The sequence below is a fragment of the Vidua macroura genome, chromosome 3, assembly GCF_024509145.1.
Source record: "Vidua macroura isolate BioBank_ID:100142 chromosome 3, ASM2450914v1, whole genome shotgun sequence".
NCBI lineage: Eukaryota > Metazoa > Chordata > Aves > Passeriformes > Viduidae > Vidua > Vidua macroura.
This window is the reverse complement of record NC_071573.1, coordinates 33,344,250-33,366,518: the sequence shown is the minus strand read 5'-3', so window position 1 is coordinate 33,366,518 and position 22,269 is coordinate 33,344,250. Positions and strand designations below refer to the sequence as shown.

Below are 22,269 nucleotides of genomic sequence, written 5' to 3'. Positions count from 1 at the left end.
ATCTCTTGACATCTTGTCCATTTCCTACAGGAAAAGACAAAGTACAAGTTCTTGTTTTCACAGTCACCGTACTTTAAATTATGTCTCTTTATAATCAAGAGTGGATACATTACAAAGTTAAGGAGAGTGGTGCAGCGTCTGGGTTAAAGATGCTTGGGTAACGTTTAACATGAAGAAATGATGCTCTCTGCTGTGTACTGGGAAGGAGAAGTAGTGCCTTACTACTCTCCCACTGACCATCTCTTGCCCCTTCCCTCCTGTGCTGGTGGTTTCTGCACAAAGGTACCTTCATTGCTTCTTTTGCCCCTTGTGATCCTCCTGGGTTTTTAGCTTGTTGTGGTACAACTTGCTATGGATGTAGGTAATGCTTGGCCCAAATGCTTGGTACAAATGCTTTCTGTAGTGTTTCTACTACCTCAGGAATAAAGTTTAGATTTGTGCTCCTACTGTGATCTAAAACAGCTTGGAATTTGTTTCAGACTATAATTAAATTGGCATTTGCTTTGGCTGCATTACTCTGGCGATACCAAAGCATATCTGTAAACTTAGTTCTGTAATTCCATATTGCCAAATGGCTGCTTGGTATTGCAATGGTATTGCCCAGGAGGATTTTATTCTATTTCAAAGCCAGGTTCCTTTAAATAACAGACATGATATCTTTGTACACATGTATTAAAATTTTGATAAAGGAAAGTGGAATAGCGCACCAGAGAAAGCGATTGTACCTCACCTGGCTTTGAGTGCTCATGGACTTTCATGCTCATTATCTCCTCTAAAATTATTCCTTGGGATTACGTTCCACCACAGTCACCAGACTGAAATCTTACTATGCGTGTGCATCACTAAAGTGATGTGAAGAGACCTTCAAGAGTAGGGAAGGGTTACTTATTTCTGTGTCTTATTAAAGTTTGTAATGTTAAAAGTTTGGGGCAGTCTATAAAAATTAACTATAATCAGTTTGGAGCAGTCTATAATTAACTAACTTTTCTTTAAATACCAGGAGAGAAGCCAACATGCAGGGAGATTTTTGCAGGGGGTCTCTGTCGTATGCCTCCTGAGGTGATGTGCAGGGAGGTTGTGTGCTCAGTGCTCACTGGTAGTTTAGGGATGGCTGATTCAGGTGTTCTGGTGAGCATAAAGGAACTTGGGAATGGCATTCCACTTGCTCATTAGAAGAAGAGGCACAAATGTGTGCTGCTAAACACAGCAGGTACTTTCTCTTTCCAGTTCCTTACTTCTGTACCTGATGATTGAAAGCACAGCTACCCCATACAGATGCAGGACTCGTTCAGTGAGAATTTGGAACATTTTGCAGCACCTTTCTTCTGAATCTCTTCAATACCTAGTTTTTTTCTTATTTCTTTTCTATTATTTTGATTGTCCTTTAGCAGATGTTGGATTGAACATTTCTCAGCAGCCCTCTTGCTGAGTTAGTCTGCTGCTCTTTTTTTCATGTAGTTATCTTCTATATCTGGAATGAAATCTTCTTTTGTGAAGATTTTTATAAGACCTCTTTGAGATCTTTCGTTCATGTTCTGTTTGATCATCCTTTGTCTTGCACTTTTGACATATTTCTGTCTGCTGCTTCCTTGGCACACTACATGCTGGCCCCTTCATAGCCTTCTGTCTCAGTCCTTTTATTGCTAGGGAATGAGTTATTTTCTCTACTTGAGCTCATAATTAACTGGTAACTTTTTCCCCTTTTTCTTTGGACCTGAAGAAATGTGATGGTTGAGTGACCAGCTCTAGTGTTTTTTAAAAATTTGGTATTTATGTTGTTAATCTAAGTTTGCAACCAGAGTGCTACAGTAACACTCATTTTTAGAAAGGAAAATATTCATATTTTTGGGGAATGACAATAGCATTGCCAAGATCCGTGCTTAATAAAAGATACAGCCTACTTCTAAAGCCAGTAAAATATCTCAGCAAGATCTTTTATTAGGCCTGTTTCATTCGTTTTCTTCTAGGAAAGCCGAGTTAATGTGTTTCTGAAAGTCATTTTTGCTGAAGATTTATAACAAAAAACCCTTAAAATTAATATCAACATAGGCTATCTGGAACTTTATATAAAAGCAGGAAAAAGGGGCAAGATGAACACCACAGGCATAAGTTATCTCTCTGTATTTTAATCTGATCATCTTTAGCACTGTGTGTAGGGTATGAGGAGGACTAACTATGCCTGGCTGAAGCCTTTTCTAATGTTCCCCATCTGTTCTGCTTGGCTGTTCATTACAGTGATGTGTCTGTAACCCTGGCCCTGTACAGTCCTTCTACCCTATTCAGACTTCTTAGGCTTATTGGATGCAATACCTGGCAAACCTTTCTGATTTGTGTTGGATGTCATCCAGTGCAAGCCATAAAAACTGCTGAGGTAGCAGCTGCTCTGCTAAAGCAAGACTTCTTCGCCTGGTAACAATAAGAACCCTTGCAACATTTTGGTGTTGGATTCTCATTGCATTGTCAAGCCCTAGAGCCCTGGACTCCTGCATGGTGTAGCTGGTGATTGTCACCTTTTAGTTTGTGCTGCTGACTTGTGCAGGAATGTGTCTGTCAGGTTATGCATGGAGTGAGCTCAGGTGTTTGCAGGGTGAGTTTGCCTTCTTTCCTAAGAGGCTGCTTCTGATTTAGTCATAAGCAAGACCTGTGGAAATGCGGCATATACTTGTACTGCAACCTGTAATAATTTTGTCATTCATTCCCCTGCCCCTTTTTTTTCCCTCAGATAAATGGCTCATTTAAACTGGGAGCTACTGAAATACTCTCTGGCTGGCAAATGCAGTGCCTAGCAGCAGTCATCAAGGACGAACCAAACATGAGTGGTGGAGGGGAACAGGTCGACATTCTCCCGACCAACTACGTGGTCAAAGATCGCTGGAAAGTGGTGAGTAGTGGTGATTTTGGACTTTAATGGCCCAAACAAACCTCCTCCTCCTCCTGCAGTAGTACAGCAACTTCCCTGCTTAATCCTGGCCTCTGGCAAGCAACAGTGGAGTGCTAGAGTTTGACATGTCAGCAAGATACTGCAGGAAGAAGGGTTTTAGAGTGTTATTTTCAGAAGGTTAAATCTGCCAAGGATTTTTATGTAGGATTGAACTGTTGCAGCAGACTGAATAGTGTTTTAGTAGGAAATTTAGATTTCAAATTACTGTGGCAAAGAATACTACAGACATGTCTATAAATATATTGCATTACAGTAAAATGTAAAACCAAATGTTTTGGGTTGGAATGTCAGCAACTTCAAGAGTCAGAAAGTCCATGATTCAACTTCTGTGTAAATTTATTGTAAATTTATTTATTCTTAAAATTATATCATTATATGTTAAGAGTTTTAGTTCTTATCTCATCCATTGTGCAAGCTGGACAGGCTTTGCTTTTAAAATGCTGAAAAAACATTGAAATGCCATGTATACCATTGTCTCCGTTTTTAACTGAGATTACCAGCACTCTCTGAATCATTAAACTCCCAGCAGAAGCCTCACTAGTTTGAACTACAAGTGATTTGCAGTAATAGCACTGGGTTCTCCTTTATGTTTACTGGCTGTGGTACAGTGGCCCTGTGAGTTTTGCAGAGGTCTAAAGAAGCTTGGGACTCTGAATTCACTTCAGTTTCAGGCTGTGGAGAGGTTATTTTTCAATAGCCCACTTCAGACAAAATATTATCCTTTCATTAGACCCAGCCCTGTTCTTGTTGCTCCCCATTGCCTCTCTTCAATTTGTTCCAGCTTTCTCCTCAGCCTTCACTTTTCTGTCTGGCCAATTGCTGAACAGCCTATTTATATTTAAGCAATTCAAAATGTTCTTCATTCTCCTGGCTTCTTGAGAGCAGATGGAGAAGCTCAGTTTTCTCTGTGATTAGACACCAAAATAGAGACAACCCCTTTGCCCCTCCCAAAGCTTTCTGTCACATCTGAAGGAAAGCTTTGCTGTGCTCCTGCAGCTCTGGAATGGAGCTTATGTACTTGTTTTGGAGGGATGATCCATGGGCAGGTTAACTGACATATGGGACTTGAAACATGCCCTGTGCTTACCAGTGTCTCAGAAAATAATGGTTGCAGCTTTTATCTGTCTCTCCCTGCACAAATAGAAATTTCCCCAGAGCCTGAAATTTGGTCAGATTGGTGCATGTTCTTTGCCAAGTTGAATTTCAGCACTCTCCTGATGCCTTTGCTTCAGGTACATGATTGCTAATACTCATTCCTCCTTAACATGAGGAAGAACTCATTTACACTGAGGGTAGCAGAGGATTGGAACAGGCTGCCCAGGGAGACTGTGGAGTCTTCGTTCATTCCAAACCCACCTGGATGGGTTCTTGTGTCACCAGCTCTAGGTGACCCTGTCGAGGCAGAGGGGTTGGACTGGGTGATCTCCAGGGGTCTCTTCCAACTCAAACAGTTCTGTGATCTTCTGTTCTCCTTTACCTTGGCTAACTTTAGCTTGTACTATTCTCTATTGGTCAATTTTGGAGTTTCTCCTTCATAGAAAGGAGTGCTAAAACTTCTGTAAATGATGGGAGTATTTTTGTAACAAAGTCTAAACAAAGTAACTTCATTCTTGGCAACAGCAGAACTCTTACAAGCACCAAAAACTCCAAATAAAGTCTAAAATAAACTCAGTGATGCTCGCAGGGAACATTTCAAACCATTTTTTAAGTTGCTAGAGGCACTAAATATGGGATTCAATGCTTCACTGTTGCATGAATCTGTGACTGGGGCCCACTAGAAGCTCTGCCCACTAACTCTGCCTTAGAAAATACAGAAATGTGCAGCTGTATTGTCAACAACAACTACCTCTAATTAGAGGAATAACCTTTTATGTTTTATAATGTCTCACAGTAGCCTTAAATACTGCAGTGAGGTCATTGCCACACTTGAAGGCTCTGAGAAATGACATGACTTGCTAAAGGCTGTAAACAGCAATGAGAAATCCTTTCTCCCATCTCCGAGTAGAGCTGGGAATTTGACCATGTGCTAGCTGACTTGTGCATTGTGAATCTTCATTGAACAGTCATTCTCCCCACTCCAAAAAAAGTGTGAAGTGCAGACCCTTTTCTTTTAGGCAGGCCTTTTGTGCCTTTCCCTTGCTTTAAGCTGATGTGAGACCAGTCAGAGCCACGAGCTGTGGGGCGCTTGGTGTAATCTGGAAAAACTCTGAAAATATTTCTGGTGGCCCAAGGAAATGGACAGTGTAGGATGAAGTGACCAAGGAAAAAGGGACTGTACCTTAAAGTGAGCATAGAGCTGTAGTATCAGGAGTAGCATTTTTTCCTTTTGTCACAGATCTTTCTGCATCTAACCCAGAATGTGCCAACTGTATGGCCCAATCTTTGCTGTGCGTGATGGATCCTGCTCAAGCAGGTGTGTGGCATACTTGTGTGATGCTGGGGTGCAACTGCCAGAAAGTCTTTTGTGTAATTTGTCCTCCCAGTGTCTCTGACTGTCTCTGGCTGGGCATCTGCTTGAACCTTGTAGCTCGTAGTGCTGGCATACTTCCATTATTGAGCCGATTTCTAATTTTAGATTGGTGTAATGTATTCCTTGAATTCCTTTCTTTCTTTCCTCCTTTCTGCTGCCTGACAAAGCTTTGAAAATGAAGATGCTAGTTCTCTGCAGTTAGCCTGTTGGTCATTCATTTTCCTGTCACTTGAAGTCAGTAAAGTTTGGCTGTCTGACAGCAGTAACATTTTTGTTCTTATTTATGAAAAAATATAAGGACAGGGTGTGCTTATGGTTTTTATCAAAACTTGTAGATTTAGAAGTATTCTTTTTAGTAATCATTCTTTACTTGCAGGTACTTTTGATGCTTTGCTAGATGAAATTTAGACAGTACTGGAACCACATGACTTTTGCTGAATCCCCAGAGGGTCTTGATCCACGTGTGCCCTGAATGATGTGAACAGTTTTGTTCAGGGGAGGGAACAAAGTGGAACGTAACTTGTACTTGCTTTGAACTAGGTATGGATGTTAAAACTGAATTTTGATGTATCTCTTTATTTCACATAAATGCCTTTTACTGGGGATTCACAACTGACACTTATTAGCAAGACAGAGTTGGCAGCTCCTGCACTGAGCTTTGAACACAAGTGATGATTCCTGTACGTGTGTATGTTCTTTTCCTAGGTGCAATCCATGTTCTGTTTTTTTTTCAGGTTTCTGAGCTTCTTGATCTGAAGCTCTCCAGTTTATTTTGGAAACCTTGCCAGAAACCCCACAAAACTTTAGTGGATTCTTTACCTTGTCTTGTTTAGAAAGGCAATTTATAATTCCAAGAAGGAACCTGGGACAAGGAAGGTTCTTTGTCAGACTTAGGGCCTGTTTTGGTCTCACTCTGAATTGCTTTAAGTGGGCTTTGACAGATCATCAGATGATTTAGAATGTGGCTGGCTGAGCTCTTGATTGGCTTCTCAGTTCATACCTGTTTTACATGAGTTCATTTCCCTTGAGATCAGATCCAGTCCTCTTAAGCAAGTGGAGTGGACTCTGGAGAGTTTGATGAACAAGGGTCAACTCTTCCTCAGCTGTTAAGTCAGATGAGGCCTACTGGCCTTTTCTGGATCATTGAGTTGGGCTGCAGGAGTTGCAGGCTTGGCTGTACAAGTGCTCCTTAGTCACTGTTTGACCTTGTCAAATCTTTGAAGCTGTGGATGACAGCCTCGACCCTGGCTGAGTTCACTAAAGGTTGCTGGCTTTCCATTTGGTCCTTTGCCCTGGATTTAGAGTGCACGTTTCTTTACATTGCCACCAATCCTGACACCAAACCATTCCTGCCTTGGTCCTGGAATGTTACCCTGGAAGGTCTAGTCTTTATCTAATAACCTTGGAAGGCAGACTTTGTTTAGAGCAGTGCTGTCGTATATGCTTCTGGAATAAAAGATTAAATTTGTATTCAAGCTTATTTTTGGCTGGTGTTGCCTTGGTTTTTTGAACTGTGTCTGAAAGTACTGATTTTTGCTTAGTGAGAAGGCTGCGTGTTGCTGTTGTTGTTTTGGGGGGTTTTTTTAGTAGGCTTTGGAAGATTGTGCTACAAGAGTCTTTTTCAGGATAAATCAAAAATATTTCAGAATATTTAAAGGAGACTTCAAAGGGAGCCATCTGTGTCCTGTGTAACTCCTGATTTTCTGTGTCCAAGTCCAAATACCTACCTGTTTGATCAGATGAGCTATTCACGTGATTCCAGAGCCTGGAATAGACACCTGGACAACCCAGCTCACACAGGGGCTCATGCAGTTAGGTGGAATGAATCTTGCTGGTGTTGGCAGCCTGTATCCCAGTCATAATAGTAAGTGGGCTGTAGCAGGACCAGAAGAAAATATCACCAAGGCAGTGAGGCTTAACATGGGCTGATGACTCATGATTACCACTTAGGCAATTCTAGTTAGATGTTTCATTCTCTTCCTTGACTTTGTGTTTCATTACCGGTTTGGAGTTTTTTGAGTGGTACGTGCCCATCTCTCCTTTGTGTCCAGCAGAAGGATATCCTGAGTTCACCTTAGAAAGTGAACTCCCACGAAGCAACCAGACAGTGAGGCAATGGATGTGACATAAGCCCCTAACCTCATCAAGACCTTGACTTACAACAAACTTGTTCTGGAACAAAGCAAAGGAAATGGCTGCTGATGGCCTCTCCATGTGGCTGAAAACTCAAGAAGTATGGCAGTGCTAGTGGTGATGTTGAATAAATGGTACCATCTGGTGTGCTGGGAAAAGTATGCCAGAGAATAATTTCCATAAGAGTGTGAGCAAGGATGCAAGGAAACAAAGACAGCTTTGACAGCCTTCCGTTGGCTGGAATGTGTGTATAAAATCAGTTTTCTGATACCGCAGAAGCTTTGATCTTGATCTCATGTGATCTCCCATTTGTTTCTCTGTAGACCTTTATGTGTCCTCCAGTTTGGCTGTTTTGCCAGGTGTGCAGTCTCAATATTGTCCCTCCAGTTCCCAGTTTACCTTTTTTGCCTTCTGTAGCTTTTCCTGTCCCTTTCCCTTTCTCATTAATATATCAGACAACAGAAGATCTTGTGTACTGAATCCTGAGGTATTAGCTGACGTGTTGTTGCTATGCTGAATGTAGCACTGTTTTGAAAGAAAGATTTTTTAATAGCCAGCTCACTTAGGGTGAATTTCCAAGTGGAAGTAGGGCTGCACTGTAATAATTTATGAATAATCTGTGGTGACCTAGTTATTGGCTGTTTACTGCATACTGAATATGCCTGTTTAGCCCTGTGGAAGGTCATAAGGAAAAATGACAAAAAGTTGCTCCGGACAGCAGCTTTCAAAGGGTTATCAAGTAATAGCTTCAGAGACAAGGCTGGCTGTCAAGCTGTTAATATGGAAAACACTTCCTTCTTCATGTGGAACTGTTTTTCTTGACCTGGGAGCCAGAAAAGCAAATTATTTTGGTCACCTTTGGGAGGAAAAAACCCTGCTCTTGCAAGGCAGGGCCCTTTGTTCAACGAACTGGACAGATGCACAGGACAGGCCTTTGGTGGTACAGAAGACACTAAAATATCATCTAAACATCATTAAACATTGTGTAAGATCCACGTTTGACTATGTGTCTGACTGAAACTTATTTTCCTCTCTTAAGTGTTACTGCTGCTGTTGGAAAAAAGTGGCACTCAGGACTTCCAGAGCAGTTGTTACCAGAGGGAACACAAAATGCTGAAGGGAAGATCTGCAGCTTGGTTCAATGAGCAAATGCTAAGCAGATCAAGGGAGCCCTGATCTATCTCTGCTATAAACCTGAATTTCCTCCTGGGCAGCACAGTAGGCTTTAAATATATCTAAGAGAAACAAATATAAAATTATTTTCCTGGCATAGACATTGACTCTTGCAACATATGAGGAGGCTGTATTATACATGATTATATATAACTATGTGCACATATGCTGTCAAGTCTCAGCAGAAGGAGGATCAAGGAATCACCTTCCAGGAAAGGCAGAGGATCCTGACTTGCTCTCTGAATGGGAGGCTACTCTATAACAGTCAGACAATCTGTCTCTATAAGGTACATATCAAATATGCTGAAACTTAGATATCTTTAGCTTTGAGTTTATGTCAACTGAAGTCATGGATTCTTATTGTGAAACAGTCTGTAATTTTGCTCAGAGACACAAAAAGCATAATTTGGTTTGGTTTCAGACTAAAGAAAAAAAGAGACTGAGAAAGAAAGGAGTTGTACTGGTGGCTTGTACACAACTGTTTTGAGGTAATGCTGTTAGCAGTTCTTTGAAATGTGACACTGAAGTAAGTTCACTACCAGAGCAGGTAAAGCATCTTGTAAAAGATTCCAGTGGATGTTCTGCTCTGTTTTTAAAATCCTTTGAATGAGATGTAAACATAATTTAACTTATTTCTTGAAAGATTAGTTCCAACTACCAGTAAAACATAACTGCAGAGATGTGTTTGTTGTGGGGGAATGACAGTTTGCATCTATCATGGTCTGGACAGTGGTTCTGCTATCTTCTTGAAGGGTCTTTCCTTGAATTTTGGCAAGAACATCATGGAGGCAGTAGGCATTATCATTTGCTTTTTAAGGTATCACCTGTCATTGCTTGCTAGGTTTGTTCTTTTTTGTTAGAGCAAAGAATTTATACATAGCACAGTCAAGTGGGTAGCTGGACTTTTGCCAAGCTGTGCAGTGAAGGGATTCAGGCACAGCACAGACTGGGAGCTGAGCTTGTTCTCCCTACGCAGTTGAGGAGCTGGCTTCGTGAGAGCCACCTTGCTGTTCCCTCTTGTGTACATTGTACCAAACCCCTTTGTACTTTTCCAGCTGAAGAAGATCGGTGGAGGTGGCTTTGGGGAGATCTATGAGGCAATGGATTTGCTGACCCGTGAGAATGTGGCCTTGAAGGTGGAATCAGCTCAGCAGCCCAAGCAGGTTCTCAAAATGGAAGTGGCTGTCCTGAAAAAGCTGCAAGGTAAGGCAAAAAGCCCTTTGGAAGTGCTACAAGTCACTGTGCATGTTAGCAGTTAGAATCCAAAGTTGCAAATGGTTTTTATAGTTTTCGCTTCAGCTTCCATTTTATATGTGATGTCATGTTAAGCTCAGAAAGTTGTTACATTCTGCAACTCAAGTGAGATCCAACATCAGGGACTATTTTGTCTGCTAGGATATAAGGACAATGAGGAGACTTAGACTGAACTATTGGTCCACTGGTCTGTGCAATCTAGTGATACTGATTAGAAAATAAGGAATGGAGGAAGCAGCGTCTGACTAAAAAATTAGGTTACCTCCCAGAGGACATGGAGCACTGAAGCATGGCAGAGTCTCCAAGTAAAATGGTTGACTAGTAGAGAAGTGCAAAAGGTGGACAACAGGAGGTATAGGGAAACTGACTATTAGCTAATTTTTCATGTACCTCACTGTCCTGAAGGCAAAGTGTGAAGTGATGCACCTATTCTTAATGAGGGTGGAAGGGAGCTGTATTAATGCAGTTGTTCCTGGCTGAAGGAGGGGGGCTTCTACTAAAAAGATTGCTATGGAGGGATGTAAACAAGGAATTTCTAAATCTGCCTTTGAAGAACTGAGAATTGCTGTTGGTTGAAGGGCATTGTGCATGGATTTCCTTTTTAAGGCAAAGCCAGCTATTGCCAGGTACAGTTTATGTGTTATAGTATAATACACATTTTTAGGGATGTTCCTTTCTGCAAGATTCCCACTTGGGCTAAGGAAACACCTGCTGAAGCAGTGAGTGGGATCCTTATCACCAGGGCTCATGCTTCAGAGATAATGTTGTGGCCCTATGAGTCTATACCTTTGCATTTGTACAAAATCTCCAGAGATTGAATTGAATTCAAGGGTGAGACTGTTGCAGTCCTTGTGAAATGAGTTACTCAATGTTTGTGACAGATTGCCTCCAGGTAAAAGCCAGTGAATTATTTTTGAAGGTCAAATAGTTTTCCACATTTCAGCTCTCCCAAGAGGAGAACTTATAAGGCCTCTTTTGAATACTCTGGATTGTAAAAAGTGTAGCTGAGCTGTGTAAAGGAGAAATCAGCTCAAGTCATTGTGAGGACTCTTGCTGATCTGTGAAAGGCCTGGATACACAAGCTCCCAGAGAACAGCAGAGAGGGTGTCTGAGGTCTGAACACACTGCCTTGAGGGCAAGTAAGGCTGTGATTGAGATTTTTTTGTTTGGTTGTACACTTGAAACTGCTCTGAATTGAGTGAGGGTATGACTGTGTGGAGCGATGGATTTTAGAGACCACAAGACAATGCTGTCATTCTGGCCAGTGCCAATAGGTGCTGTGTCCAGGGCAGGGAATGCTTGAAAAGCATGACCTGAAATCACTAAACCAGAACTAGCATCAGAAAATGTGCAAGGTGTTGACTAATATTTGTATTTATTTCTGGAAGATTGTTGAGACTACCAAATGCTTGAAAAACACCCACATTTGTGTACAGGATGATGCTGGTAACTGGGGAGAGGGAGTGGTAGTATATGGAACTAGGAAAAGCCCCTTGGCAAAGCAGTTAGTAAATATTCAGGGAAGGGACAGAAAAGACAGAAGAAGCAGAATTGGCTGTGCATCAGCTATCCTGCATGTAAGAATGACACATTACTTCAGCCATGTTTTTACAAATCAAGCTGTTCTGTGAGGAATTTAGCTTTTTTTGGTTGAAGGTTAATCCCCAAATGCTTTACTGAAATAAATGATAAAGTTAAAATAAGAAATTGGGTTGAGAGCATGGGGAATCACGTATTGTGTATGTTTTCACTGTGTTGCAAAGAGGTGAGAAACATTTCAGAAAGGGAGATGCTGCCTTTTTCCAACAGTTGGTGCGTAGAGTAAGTTTTGGGTATTACCATAGGTGATACAATCAATTCATGGATTTCCAGATGAAAAGCGAGGGAACAATGTTGTCTAAAATTCCTCTGTATTTTTCTGGTAGAATTGAAAATTGCAGTCCTTCTTAAATAGTGCAGCTTTATTGTTTTCTGTTTAAGTGTCACACCAATCTTAAGGGACTAATGAATGAGCTGCTGCTCATTCCAGAGCTTGTGATCGGAATCTTGCAAGTTGCTAGAGCTCAGCAGAGTTTGAGATAGAGAAGGTTGGCCATTGGCCCATAATGCAGACCTGTTTTGGGTACAGCCTGACCTTTGAGTGCAGTAGCTCCTGGTTGGTGTGGACTGCAGGCTGTTGCCAACAGGCTTTCTGGGACAGTTTGTGGAATAGCCACACAGAGAACACAGCTGCAGGTAGGTCCCTCACAGTGTCCTTCCTGCACTAGCAATCCACACAGAGCAGCTGGGGAACCAGCCAGGTAATGACTCTTCTAGAGAGTCTCTGAACTACCTCCATGTGTAGTTTTGTTCTGTGAGGGTGGTCATGTGCTGGAACAGGTTACCCAGAGATATGGTTGGAGATGCTGAAAACCCAGCTGGTGTGACCATGGACAACCTGCTCTAGTTGTCTCTGCTTGAACGGGGGCGTGGACTGGATGATCTCAAGAGGTCCCTTCCAGCACAGATGGTCTGAGATACTCGAGCTTGGCTCTGTAGGATCACTGCCATGTCAGTATCTCTCAGCTGCTCTGTAGAGTTATTTTGTTCTGCTCACACTTGATTTGCATTTTCTGGATGTATAGTGTGTTTTCTGCATCTGTTTAGGTATTAATATGTTTCCCAAATGCAAAGTTCTTTCTAACTTGCATTATTACTTACAGGGATCGTAAGTTGTCTTCTAACCAAACTTCCAAATCTGTTCACTGTCTTGAATCTGTGAAACACTAGCAATGGTGCCCTTTTATGCTTTGGGTGAAACACAATTGAGAAGTGAGGTTATGGAGTTTCTTGCTCCAGCAGGTGATGAGCTGAAGCTCTCAGTTGTCCTGTTGTTGCACCTTTACCCAAGAAGTTTTTGGCAGCATTTGTTTCTTTTTCTTACCTTCCATAGACTTCATTAGTCAAAATCAAAACCTTCTGGTCCCACAAAGTTGCTGCAGAATACTTCCTTGTTCAGGCTGGATTTGTAGGGCTCAGGACATTCTGTCTGGTGCTACTCTATCTGGCCAATTCTAATCAGAGCAGCACAGGATAGCCTTTTATTTTAATTATTTTGAAGCACTGTTTGCCTTACATTGTCTTGTTGCTTCTAGAGAAGCTAGTAGAGAATTACACTACTAGGGTTGAAAATCTTACCAATAACAAATTCAGAACCTGTTTCAGGGATAGTTAGGGCACATCTGCACAATGAACTTATGCATGAATATAGCTTCTCTGTCAGAATACTATTTTTACCCTCATTTTATTACCTTAACCACTACTGTAAAACTAAGTGAGGTGTGTGTGATTGTACCATTTGCACACAATTTTAATGTACTGGGATTTTCTACTTTGCAGTCAAGCATTTTGAAACCAAGCCTAAGCTGCACTGGCAAAACACTTCCTGCAGATTGACTCCAGCAGAGGAAGTTGCTGGTTTAGTTGGACCTGCCAGTGTTTTGCTGTGTAGACAAGCCTTTGGATCACATGCATTAAAAAGTAAATGGAAATAAGATTTGTATGGCTAAGTGAAGGAGTAACTTTCCTATCCAGAGAGCAAGAATATTTTGGCTGGGTTTTCTGTGTTTCAGCCTCTTAAGCAATGTCTCCATTAGTGAGCAATGCAGTACCTGCAGATCAGTGGGAAGCAGCAGTTGGCCATGCCTATACATCTCCAGCAGATCTGGCTTGGTGATTTTACACTATAAACTTCATGAATTTGGGTGATTTTGCTTTGGGTTAGTTCTAATCTGCCCTCCTGTCTGAGGGTGCATTTGTTGGTTTGGACTCTCATTTAGGATTTGGGGACTACTTGGTATGCTCCTGGAATAGAACTTCATGGTCTGTTTGCTCAGAGAAAACCTTACATGACCCAAAGCCACTCTGGGAACACTGACATGTGGTAGCTGTGATGATTTAAGGTAGTATGGGGGCTTTCTTTAAAACCTCATTACTTCTATAAATCAGGACTCTTAAGGCTCCTGGTTTTTTAAATCATGAGAAGAAAATTATGATGGTTTCCTATCATTAAACATATGGAAGGGAGAGTACTATCACATCTGGATGAGCAGATGTTTTTCCTTCTCTTCAATGTTTTTCTAACCCTTTGAAATACAAATGGACAGTGACCTGCCTGCTCTCTCTGTGATTTTTTTCCCAATGCTGGATTTGCTGTGGAGCAATATTCAGGTGGCAAAGGAGCATCAGTACTACATGGACTTAGTTTCATATCTAGGAGATCTTTGAGGTTAATCAGAATGCCACATCTCTGTGAGAACAGCTTTTGAGGCATAGCTTTTGAGGTGCTTGGCTTGGGCTGTCCCTGTCAGTCTGCCTTTCTAATAGAAACCTTAATTGCACAAATTGTAAACCAGTATCCCTGATTAAATCCAGTGGGCTGCTGCAGAGAGAGGTTTGGAAAGTATCTTAGGTGCCAAACCAGGAATTGTGTTCTCTCTAGATGCTCAGCTGGGGCTATGTGAGGCTCAGAAGCAGATGCTTTGAATTCAAAGGTATTCTCCCTGTCCTTACCCACTTCTTGATAGGTGTCTCTGGGAGCACCCTGGGGACCTGTGAGACCAAAGCACTGCACAAGGATCTCTCACAAGGAGTGCAGTTTGTATGCCTTCTGGTCTATAGGCTCTCTAAATATGGATGTGACCACAACATTCAGTCTCCTATGCTGGGATTATCTTTGGAACAGCCTAGCAGATTGTAATTTAAAATGGCCAGATTGTTTTTGTGCTGAGCACTGTTTTCTGCAGTGGCAATGTTGCCCTGGTGTGAGGCTACAAGGCCCTAAGTATTTGCTTTTGATCTCTCTTGGCTGCTAGATATTGCTAAGCTGTCTTCAGTGTGTTGTTTTCTTTGTAAATGCCTTCTTTTCAGTGTAACCAGTTTCATTGTGTAGGACTCTGATTAATATTATTCTGCAGTGCAGAGATCTTCTGCATATTGAGTAGTTGTGCAAGATGCAGCCTGGACACAGGCAGTGTAGTTTTTGAGTACCTGATTTTGTTACAGCAGATACTGTACTGCTTGTTCCCTCTTTATTGCTGGGCTTGGACAGATAAGAGTTTCCTAGCAAAATAATGGAAGAGGAACCTTGCTTTTCTTACTTGGCAGTCCTAGGGGTTTTTGTTCTTATTACATGTGAGTTACATGTGAATTACATTACTCTTATTACATGTGAGTTTTTTCTGTTAAAGTGGTATCTTAATGCTCTGTGATTCAGTTTCTTTTACTTTTGTAGACACAGTTTATATGTTTCTACAATATTTTTCTAGGTGGATGTAAGCAAGCTATCTGCAAAGATTAGAAAGCAGAGTAAATTGCCCTTGTCAGGCTTTTAGGCCATCACAGGGTGGCAGATTCACAGACTTGCTGTAACTTGAGCCTCTACCCAGCACTGCATTTTTCCATGTAGAAGTGTTTGAATGAACTTGCATTTATTACACACTATTTTTATGTTAACTGTGGTGCCATCAACCACACTTTTTTGAGATTGTGTGGAATTTTTGCTCCAGCAGTATTGTGCCTTGACCTGTGTGGGATCTGTTACCAGTATTCCACTTCAAGTTGTTAGTTTTGGGAAACAACTAGAGGAAATTATGCCATGCAAGTTTTACCTTTAACTGATTAGGGGACAATGACCAGCCTTTTGGGTTTGTGTCCATTAGTTCATTGATTTATTACAGAAGCGCTAGCAAGCTTAACCCGGTTGGTAAAAGCCTAGCTGATTACTGTTGAGTAATGTAGTTATTTAAGCCTTACTTCCAGGAGATTTTGTCTTCTTTCATGTTCAAAACTCCTTTGTCCAGCTGAGTTGACAAGTCCCTGAAGTCTGGCTGGTTTGTCTGGCCAGAGATGACACTTGGTAATTGCAGAGGAAAGAAGTCTATGTGAGCCAGCTCTGCCAAGCTAAAGGCAGCATTTCCAAGTGAAGTTGGATGATGAAAATAACTCTCATTTCATTTTCTAGTCATGATGAATCCTCCCTTTCTTGACAATATTCATACAGAAGTGAATTCAATATCCCCACAATACAAAACCTGTGATAAGCTGATAAACCTGATACTGACAGGCAAATAAAGAAGAGGATAGCTGTAAAATGTACACTATAATATAGAGCATTGAGAAACAACTGCAGCTTTCCAAATACCAGTGAGAGCAATTGTACAACTACATGCCCATAGCTGTGCATATCATAGAGACCCCAGCAGTGCCAAGTGCTCCAGCAAGTTATGTTATGGTTAGTGACCTAAGCACTTGGGCTTTCCCCAGTATGTGACACAGATCCAGAAGAAAATTTAGGTTCTCTGGAGGTCTCTTGTACAACCTCATATTTCAAGCAGAAAAGAAATAGATCTGGTTGCTCTGGGCTTTTATCAGTGAAGTTTTGAATAACCTCCAGAGACGGAGATCCCACAGCCTCTCTGGGCCCCTGTTCCAGGGTTTCACCATCCTCATGGAGGAATAAAGAAATAACATCTAATAGGAACTTCCTATAGTGCAGCTCATGCCCAGTGCCTCTCTGTGTGCCTCTGTCATGGGTTAACCCAGGCTGTCACTAAGTACCACACAGCTGCTCACTCAGCACCCCTGCCCCCATGGGATGGGGAGGAGTAGAAAAATATAAAACCCATGGGCTGGGATGAGAACAGTTTATTAATTGAAATACGAACTATAACAGTAGTGATGAAAAGGGAGATAAGAAAATGAAAGGAGGGAATAAACCCCAAGAAGTACAAGCAATGTACCACCCTCTGAGAGATGCCCAGCACATTCCCAAGCAGTGATCTGTGGCTCCTGGTGAATCGGCCCCAGTTTTTATACCCAGGATGACATCCCATGGTATCTCTTTGGCCCATTCAGGTCAGCTGTTCCATCTGTGCTCCTGCAAGACCCCAAAAAACTCTCTCAGTGAAGCTTTTAACAGGGCTTATGGTTGTTCATGCACTTCTTGAGTTAGACACACACGAGAAACACCAACAAGATCTTCTCAAGAGGTCTAAACAACAAAATAGCTTTACTGGTAGCTTTAGAAAATCAGAGAACTTTGGTAAAAGGCTAGGAACAGCATTCAGTCAACACAAAACACTTCTCAAAGCATTGACTTAGCCCACTCAACTTCCCAAACTCTAAGCCTGTTTAATTTTAAGTTACTCAAAAACGGGAATTAGAGGAAGAAGAAAAAGAAGGACCAAAATGGTACAGAGAAGGACACATACACCTACCAACTCCTGGGTTCCAACAATGTTCAGCTGATAGAAACTCCAAGAGGAGGTAGGGTCAAGACATGTGCTTGCTGCGTATTTGGCCTTAAACACCTCTTGGCCTTCCTGGGCCCTTCCCCCAAGTAGGACTTCTCGTCATTTGGCACTCTAGGGGCTCCAGGAGTAGGGTGGGGGGCATCTTCTCCAGTGTGACAATTGGCAGCTCTGCCAGGCTGCGATACTGGCTCTAGGGGTGCACTGCCAGGGCAAGGCCCAACCTGCCCTTGCCCCACACACATTCACCCCAAAATGTCTTGAGATATGAACCTTTCCAGTCTCTCACAGCTCGCTCCTGCTTCTTGTGCAGCTCTTCACTGGCAGAGCAGGGGAAAACTGAAAAGTCCTTGACTTAGGGTAGGGACTACTAAGCAACAGCCTAAATATTCATGTTTTATCAACACTGTTCTCATCCTAAATACAACACACAGCATTGGAACAGCTGCTAGGAATAAAATGAACTCCAGCCCAGCCAAAACCAGGACAAGCTCTGAGGAAAGTCAGGCTCCATCTTCTTGGCACTCTTGTGTTAGGTGGCTTGGACCAGCAGATAGTTTCTCTTCTATTGCCTTCCTAAAGGCTGAACAAATCCAGTTCTCTGGCACTTTTTGTTAATGTTACATTTTCCTTTCCTTGCCACCATCCTGGTGACACTGCTGAACTCGTGATGCTGGTCTTGTGCAGGAGAAAATGGCAAGAATTGGGAAGGTAACAGTAATAAGAGTAACAATTTGAGATTTATGATAATTCATGCAGCAGAAGTTACTTCAGTGTTTTGAGTGAACAGATAGGAATGAGACAGCTACTCTGTGGAGATGAATCACAGAATTTTAGCTTAAAATTAAAAGATTAACATTTTTAACTTCTTTGTTGAGAAGAGTGGTTACTGGTTTTCTGGTGAAAACACAGGAAATATGGAGTCTGTTAAAAGAAAAGACCAACTTCAAGTTGCAACCATAATGTCACATGTTTCCTTCTTAGTATTTATTTGATTTGTTTCATTGCTGCATTGAAAATACATTAGGGATATTCAAGAACTTAAATGAGTAGAAGATTGGAATGAATATTGGTGTCCACCAGTTTGAAATTGATCCTTGTGAAAAAATAGACTCAAAAAAGGATCATAATTTACATTCTTTTAGAGGCTGTGTAATGAAAGCTTTTCATGTAATGAAAGTTTTAAAGTATTCAAATGGGGACTTTAATCATATCTCTACAAGGTGATGAATATCTCTCCAAGGGTTGAAGGGGTTCTTATACATGAGAACATAATTATTGACTGTAATTTTTAAGTTTCTTCAGAAAAAGGAGGGTGAAGACGATTTCAGTGACTGAAATATTTCTTACCCCATATTATATGGGCCATTATTATATTCATTGTAGTTAAAAGACTGCAGTAGAAAGAATATTTTTCTATGGCTGAACATTAAAATTTTGCGTTAACTAAATGCTTGTGAGCAAAATAAAACACTGAAACTTTTCTCAAGTCGGTGCTTATGAACATTGGGCTGATGTATTCCTCCAGTGTTAGTTAACTGGCCAAATCTCTTTATAATTTATTGCCCTGTTTTTTGCTTTGTTTTAGTAAAAAACAAATGCAGATACAGAGCATATTTTCTATGGTATAACTTGTGACCCTCTGGTATATCTGGGTGCCTGTTGAGCAGAGCAGTCTAGCAGTCTAAAGCAAGAGCAGTCTAGAGCAGAGCAGTCTAGCAAAGGAGCAAGTGTCATCTGGCAGTTAGTGCAGTAAAAGGGTTGTGAGGCTTCCCATACCAAATATACTTTGGAAAAGAAACATTCCCCCCCACTTCTTTCTTTTCTGGGTTCAAATATGCTTTGCTGCTTTCTGCTATGATCTCCATGCTTGAGGAGGGCATGTGTGAGAAGAGAGGGCTATTTCCTGCTGCCTTAAAGGGAAGTTCATGGATGGAATGACAGTTCCACCATCCTGTCTGCACAGGAGGTTATTAACATGATTGTTCTTGTGTGCTTCATAATTCTGATCAGCCTCAGGACTGAGCTGCAGGAATCCCAAAGTCACACCTGACTGTCAGCCTCCATCTGCCACTTCAGCATGGCATGAACTGCTCCAGGAGAGCAAACAGTTGTAATCTGGTGCCTCCTTTAGATGACAAATGAGTGAAAGCCTCCGGGACCCAGAAGGTTTGATGCTGCAGGCATTTATCCCACCTGTATGACTAGCTGGCTGTACATGCAGCACTTTTAAATGTGGCCTGCCTTTCCTACACTCTGTTATATTCTTTTTGTTTCGTGCAGAAATGGGCACAGTTTTCCCTCACCTCCTTTCTTCTATTTTCCTGGTGCTGCTTGTGTTGCACAATAGTGCATGGCAGAGCTGTTCCAGGGAGGGCCTAAATTTCCAAGACCAACAGGTCAGGTTCGAGCCTGTTTTAGACTGGAAAGGAGGATTCAGTATAAAATCAAGTCAGTTTGGGGATGCACGTAATCAAGAACTGTCAATCCATTCATAATTTTCAAAAATTACAGTAAGCAGAAACACATTGTCATCTTAAACAGACAAACAATTCTCAAAAAGAATAAAAACTAAAATGCCTTTTCTTTCTGTAAAATTTTATTATCCAGAAAACAATGGTGTTATGGAGGAAACTGATTAAAAATATTGTTTAAAAATTAGCAAGGATGTGTCTTAAGTCATACCACTGGACACTACCCCTCTGGTTTCACTGAAATTAGTGATTTAGGTGGGCAGGTTCTCCCTGTCAGAGGGTTGGTTTTTAATGCTGTCTCTAGTTTTGCAGCAACAAAAAGCATGTGGTTTGCAATTATTTAAAACAATAAAAGCATGTTTAAAAAAAATGAGTAATTTACCCTTTTCACCACACAATAGCTCTCATTGTCACTAGAAATAGTGACTGTGTTTTGGCTTTTGCCTAAATATCCAGCCCCTGGTGCTCTGAAAGGCAAACAAAGCAAAGTGGGACTCACAGTGTGTCTGTGCAAATCTGTGAATCATGGCTGGGATGAGTGTGGGCTTGCTTCTGTCCATCCTCTCTGCCCCCTGTGTGGGTGGCCAGTTTGCTGAAGCACAGGAGTGTGATGAGATCCTAAAGAAACAGAACTGATTCTTTCCGAGGTTATCCAGATATGCTGACTTTGTAGTGACAGCTCTGGCTCTGAGGGTCCCTTCACATTGGCAGGCAGCACAGCCATCCCTACTGGGACATGTGGCAGAAAGATGGGTGGGACAGCTGAGGCGTCCTGGTCGTTCCTTCTTGGTGATACCCACACCAGGACGTGTTCTGTATACACACAGTATCTCAAGGGGTTTCCTCAGAAAACCAAAATCCTGTCAAAATCAACACTGAATTTGCAATGAGCTTGTCAACAGCAGAAAACCAGTAGCACAGCACCCAGTATCTGTAGGCACACTCAGGCCAGGGGCCTGGTATGTGAGAAACAGGGTCAAGGAAGAGTGTGTCCCAGTGGGAGCAAGGTCAGGTGACATGGGAAAAATACAGAGATGCTGCTTGCCACTGCAGGGAGAAAATTCATGCAGCCAAAGCTCAGCTGGAGTTGAAGCTAGTCAGAATTACAGGGGACAATGAAAAAGAGTTTTTTCAAATATCTTAATGGAAATAGGCAGTGTAAAAATAACATCAACCCCTTGCAGGATGGGGATGGTCACCTCACAAAGAGAGATAGGGACAAGGCAGAGGTGTTTAACACATTCTTTGCCTCTTCAACATGGCTGATGGACCAAGGGGTTCTCAGATCCTCAGAGCTTGGAGGATCATGACTGTGAGAATGATCAATTCCCAGCTGACCCTGAAATTATGCAGTCTGCTGCTCCAGCTGGGTCCCTACAAATCTGTGAGGTTTAAAGGGATTCAGCCAAGAATCAAAGAGCTGGCTGATGTCATTGCAACCCCTCTCGCAATGATTTTTGAGTGGTCTTGGGAATCCAGAGAGGTTCCAGCTGACTGGAAGCTGGTGAACATTGTCCTGATTTTCAAGAAGGGAAAGAAGGAGGACCCCAGAAACTACAGGCTTGTCAGTCTCACTTCAGTGCCTTGTAAAGTTACGGAGAAGATATTCCAGGAGGCATTGAAAAACAGCTGAACAGCTGGGGCAACCCTGGTTGTACAGACTGGGGAATGAAATGCTGGAAAGCAGTGCCATCAAAAGGCACCTGGGGATCCTGATCGATGGCAAGTTGAACATGGGTCAGCAGTGCTCTGGGGGGGCATCAGGCACAGCATCAGCTGGGCAAGGGAGGGGATTGTCCCCTCTGCTCTGTACTGAGGCAGCCTCACCTCGAGTGCTGGGGGCAGTTTTGGGCACTGTAATACAAAAAAAGATAAAAACCTGTAGGGAGTGTCCAAAGGAAGGTGATGAGGATGGTGAAGGACCTTGAGGGCAAGCCGTGTGAGGAGCAGCTGAGGTTGCTTGTTCTGTTCAGCCTGGAGGAGACTGAGGAGAGACCTCACTGCAGTTACAACTTCCTTGTGAGGGGGAGAAGAGGGGCAGGCACTGATCTCTTCACTCTGGTGACCCATTACAGGACCTGAGAGAACAGCCTGAAGCTGAATCAGGGGAGATTTAGGTTGGATATTAGGAAAAGGTTTTTCACCCAGAGAGTGGGTGGAACAGGCTCCCCAGGGCAGTGGTCACAGCACCAAGCCTGACAGAGTCCAAGAAGCATTTGGACAATGCTCTCAGGCACATGGTGTGACTACTGAGGATGGTCCTGTGCAGGGCCAGGAGTTGGATTCAGTGATCCTTGTGGGTCCCTTCCAACACAGAAGATTCTGTGATATACTGAAGAGAGTACTTTCCTAATCTCTGAATGTCTTTTCCTGAAATCTGGTGATTTGTGACATTCCTTTATGGTTTCAGCATGGTCTTGCACATTCAGCCGTGAGACTGGATAATGTCCATGCCAGAGTCATGAAGGATCTGCAGATACATAACATTCTTGTTAATCTAACCAGATATAGATGGATAGTAGGACTTGTGTGTGT

The 22,269-nt window shown here is 42.2% G+C and overlaps 1 protein-coding gene across 2 annotated transcripts in view; it reads left to right on the top strand.

Annotated features, from left to right (window-relative positions):
• TTBK1 (tau tubulin kinase 1) overlaps positions 1 to 22,269 on the top strand; it is a 103,920-nt gene that overhangs the window by 13,498 nt on the left and 68,153 nt on the right. For both annotated transcript variants that reach the window (XM_053973227.1, XM_053973229.1), the window contains exons 2-3: positions 2,723 to 2,881; positions 9,773 to 9,920. In XM_053973227.1, coding sequence (XP_053829202.1) covers positions 2,774 to 2,881; positions 9,773 to 9,920 — 256 coding nt within the window. In that variant the 5' untranslated portion in view covers positions 2,723 to 2,773. The remainder of the gene's footprint in view (positions 1 to 2,722; positions 2,882 to 9,772; positions 9,921 to 22,269) is intronic.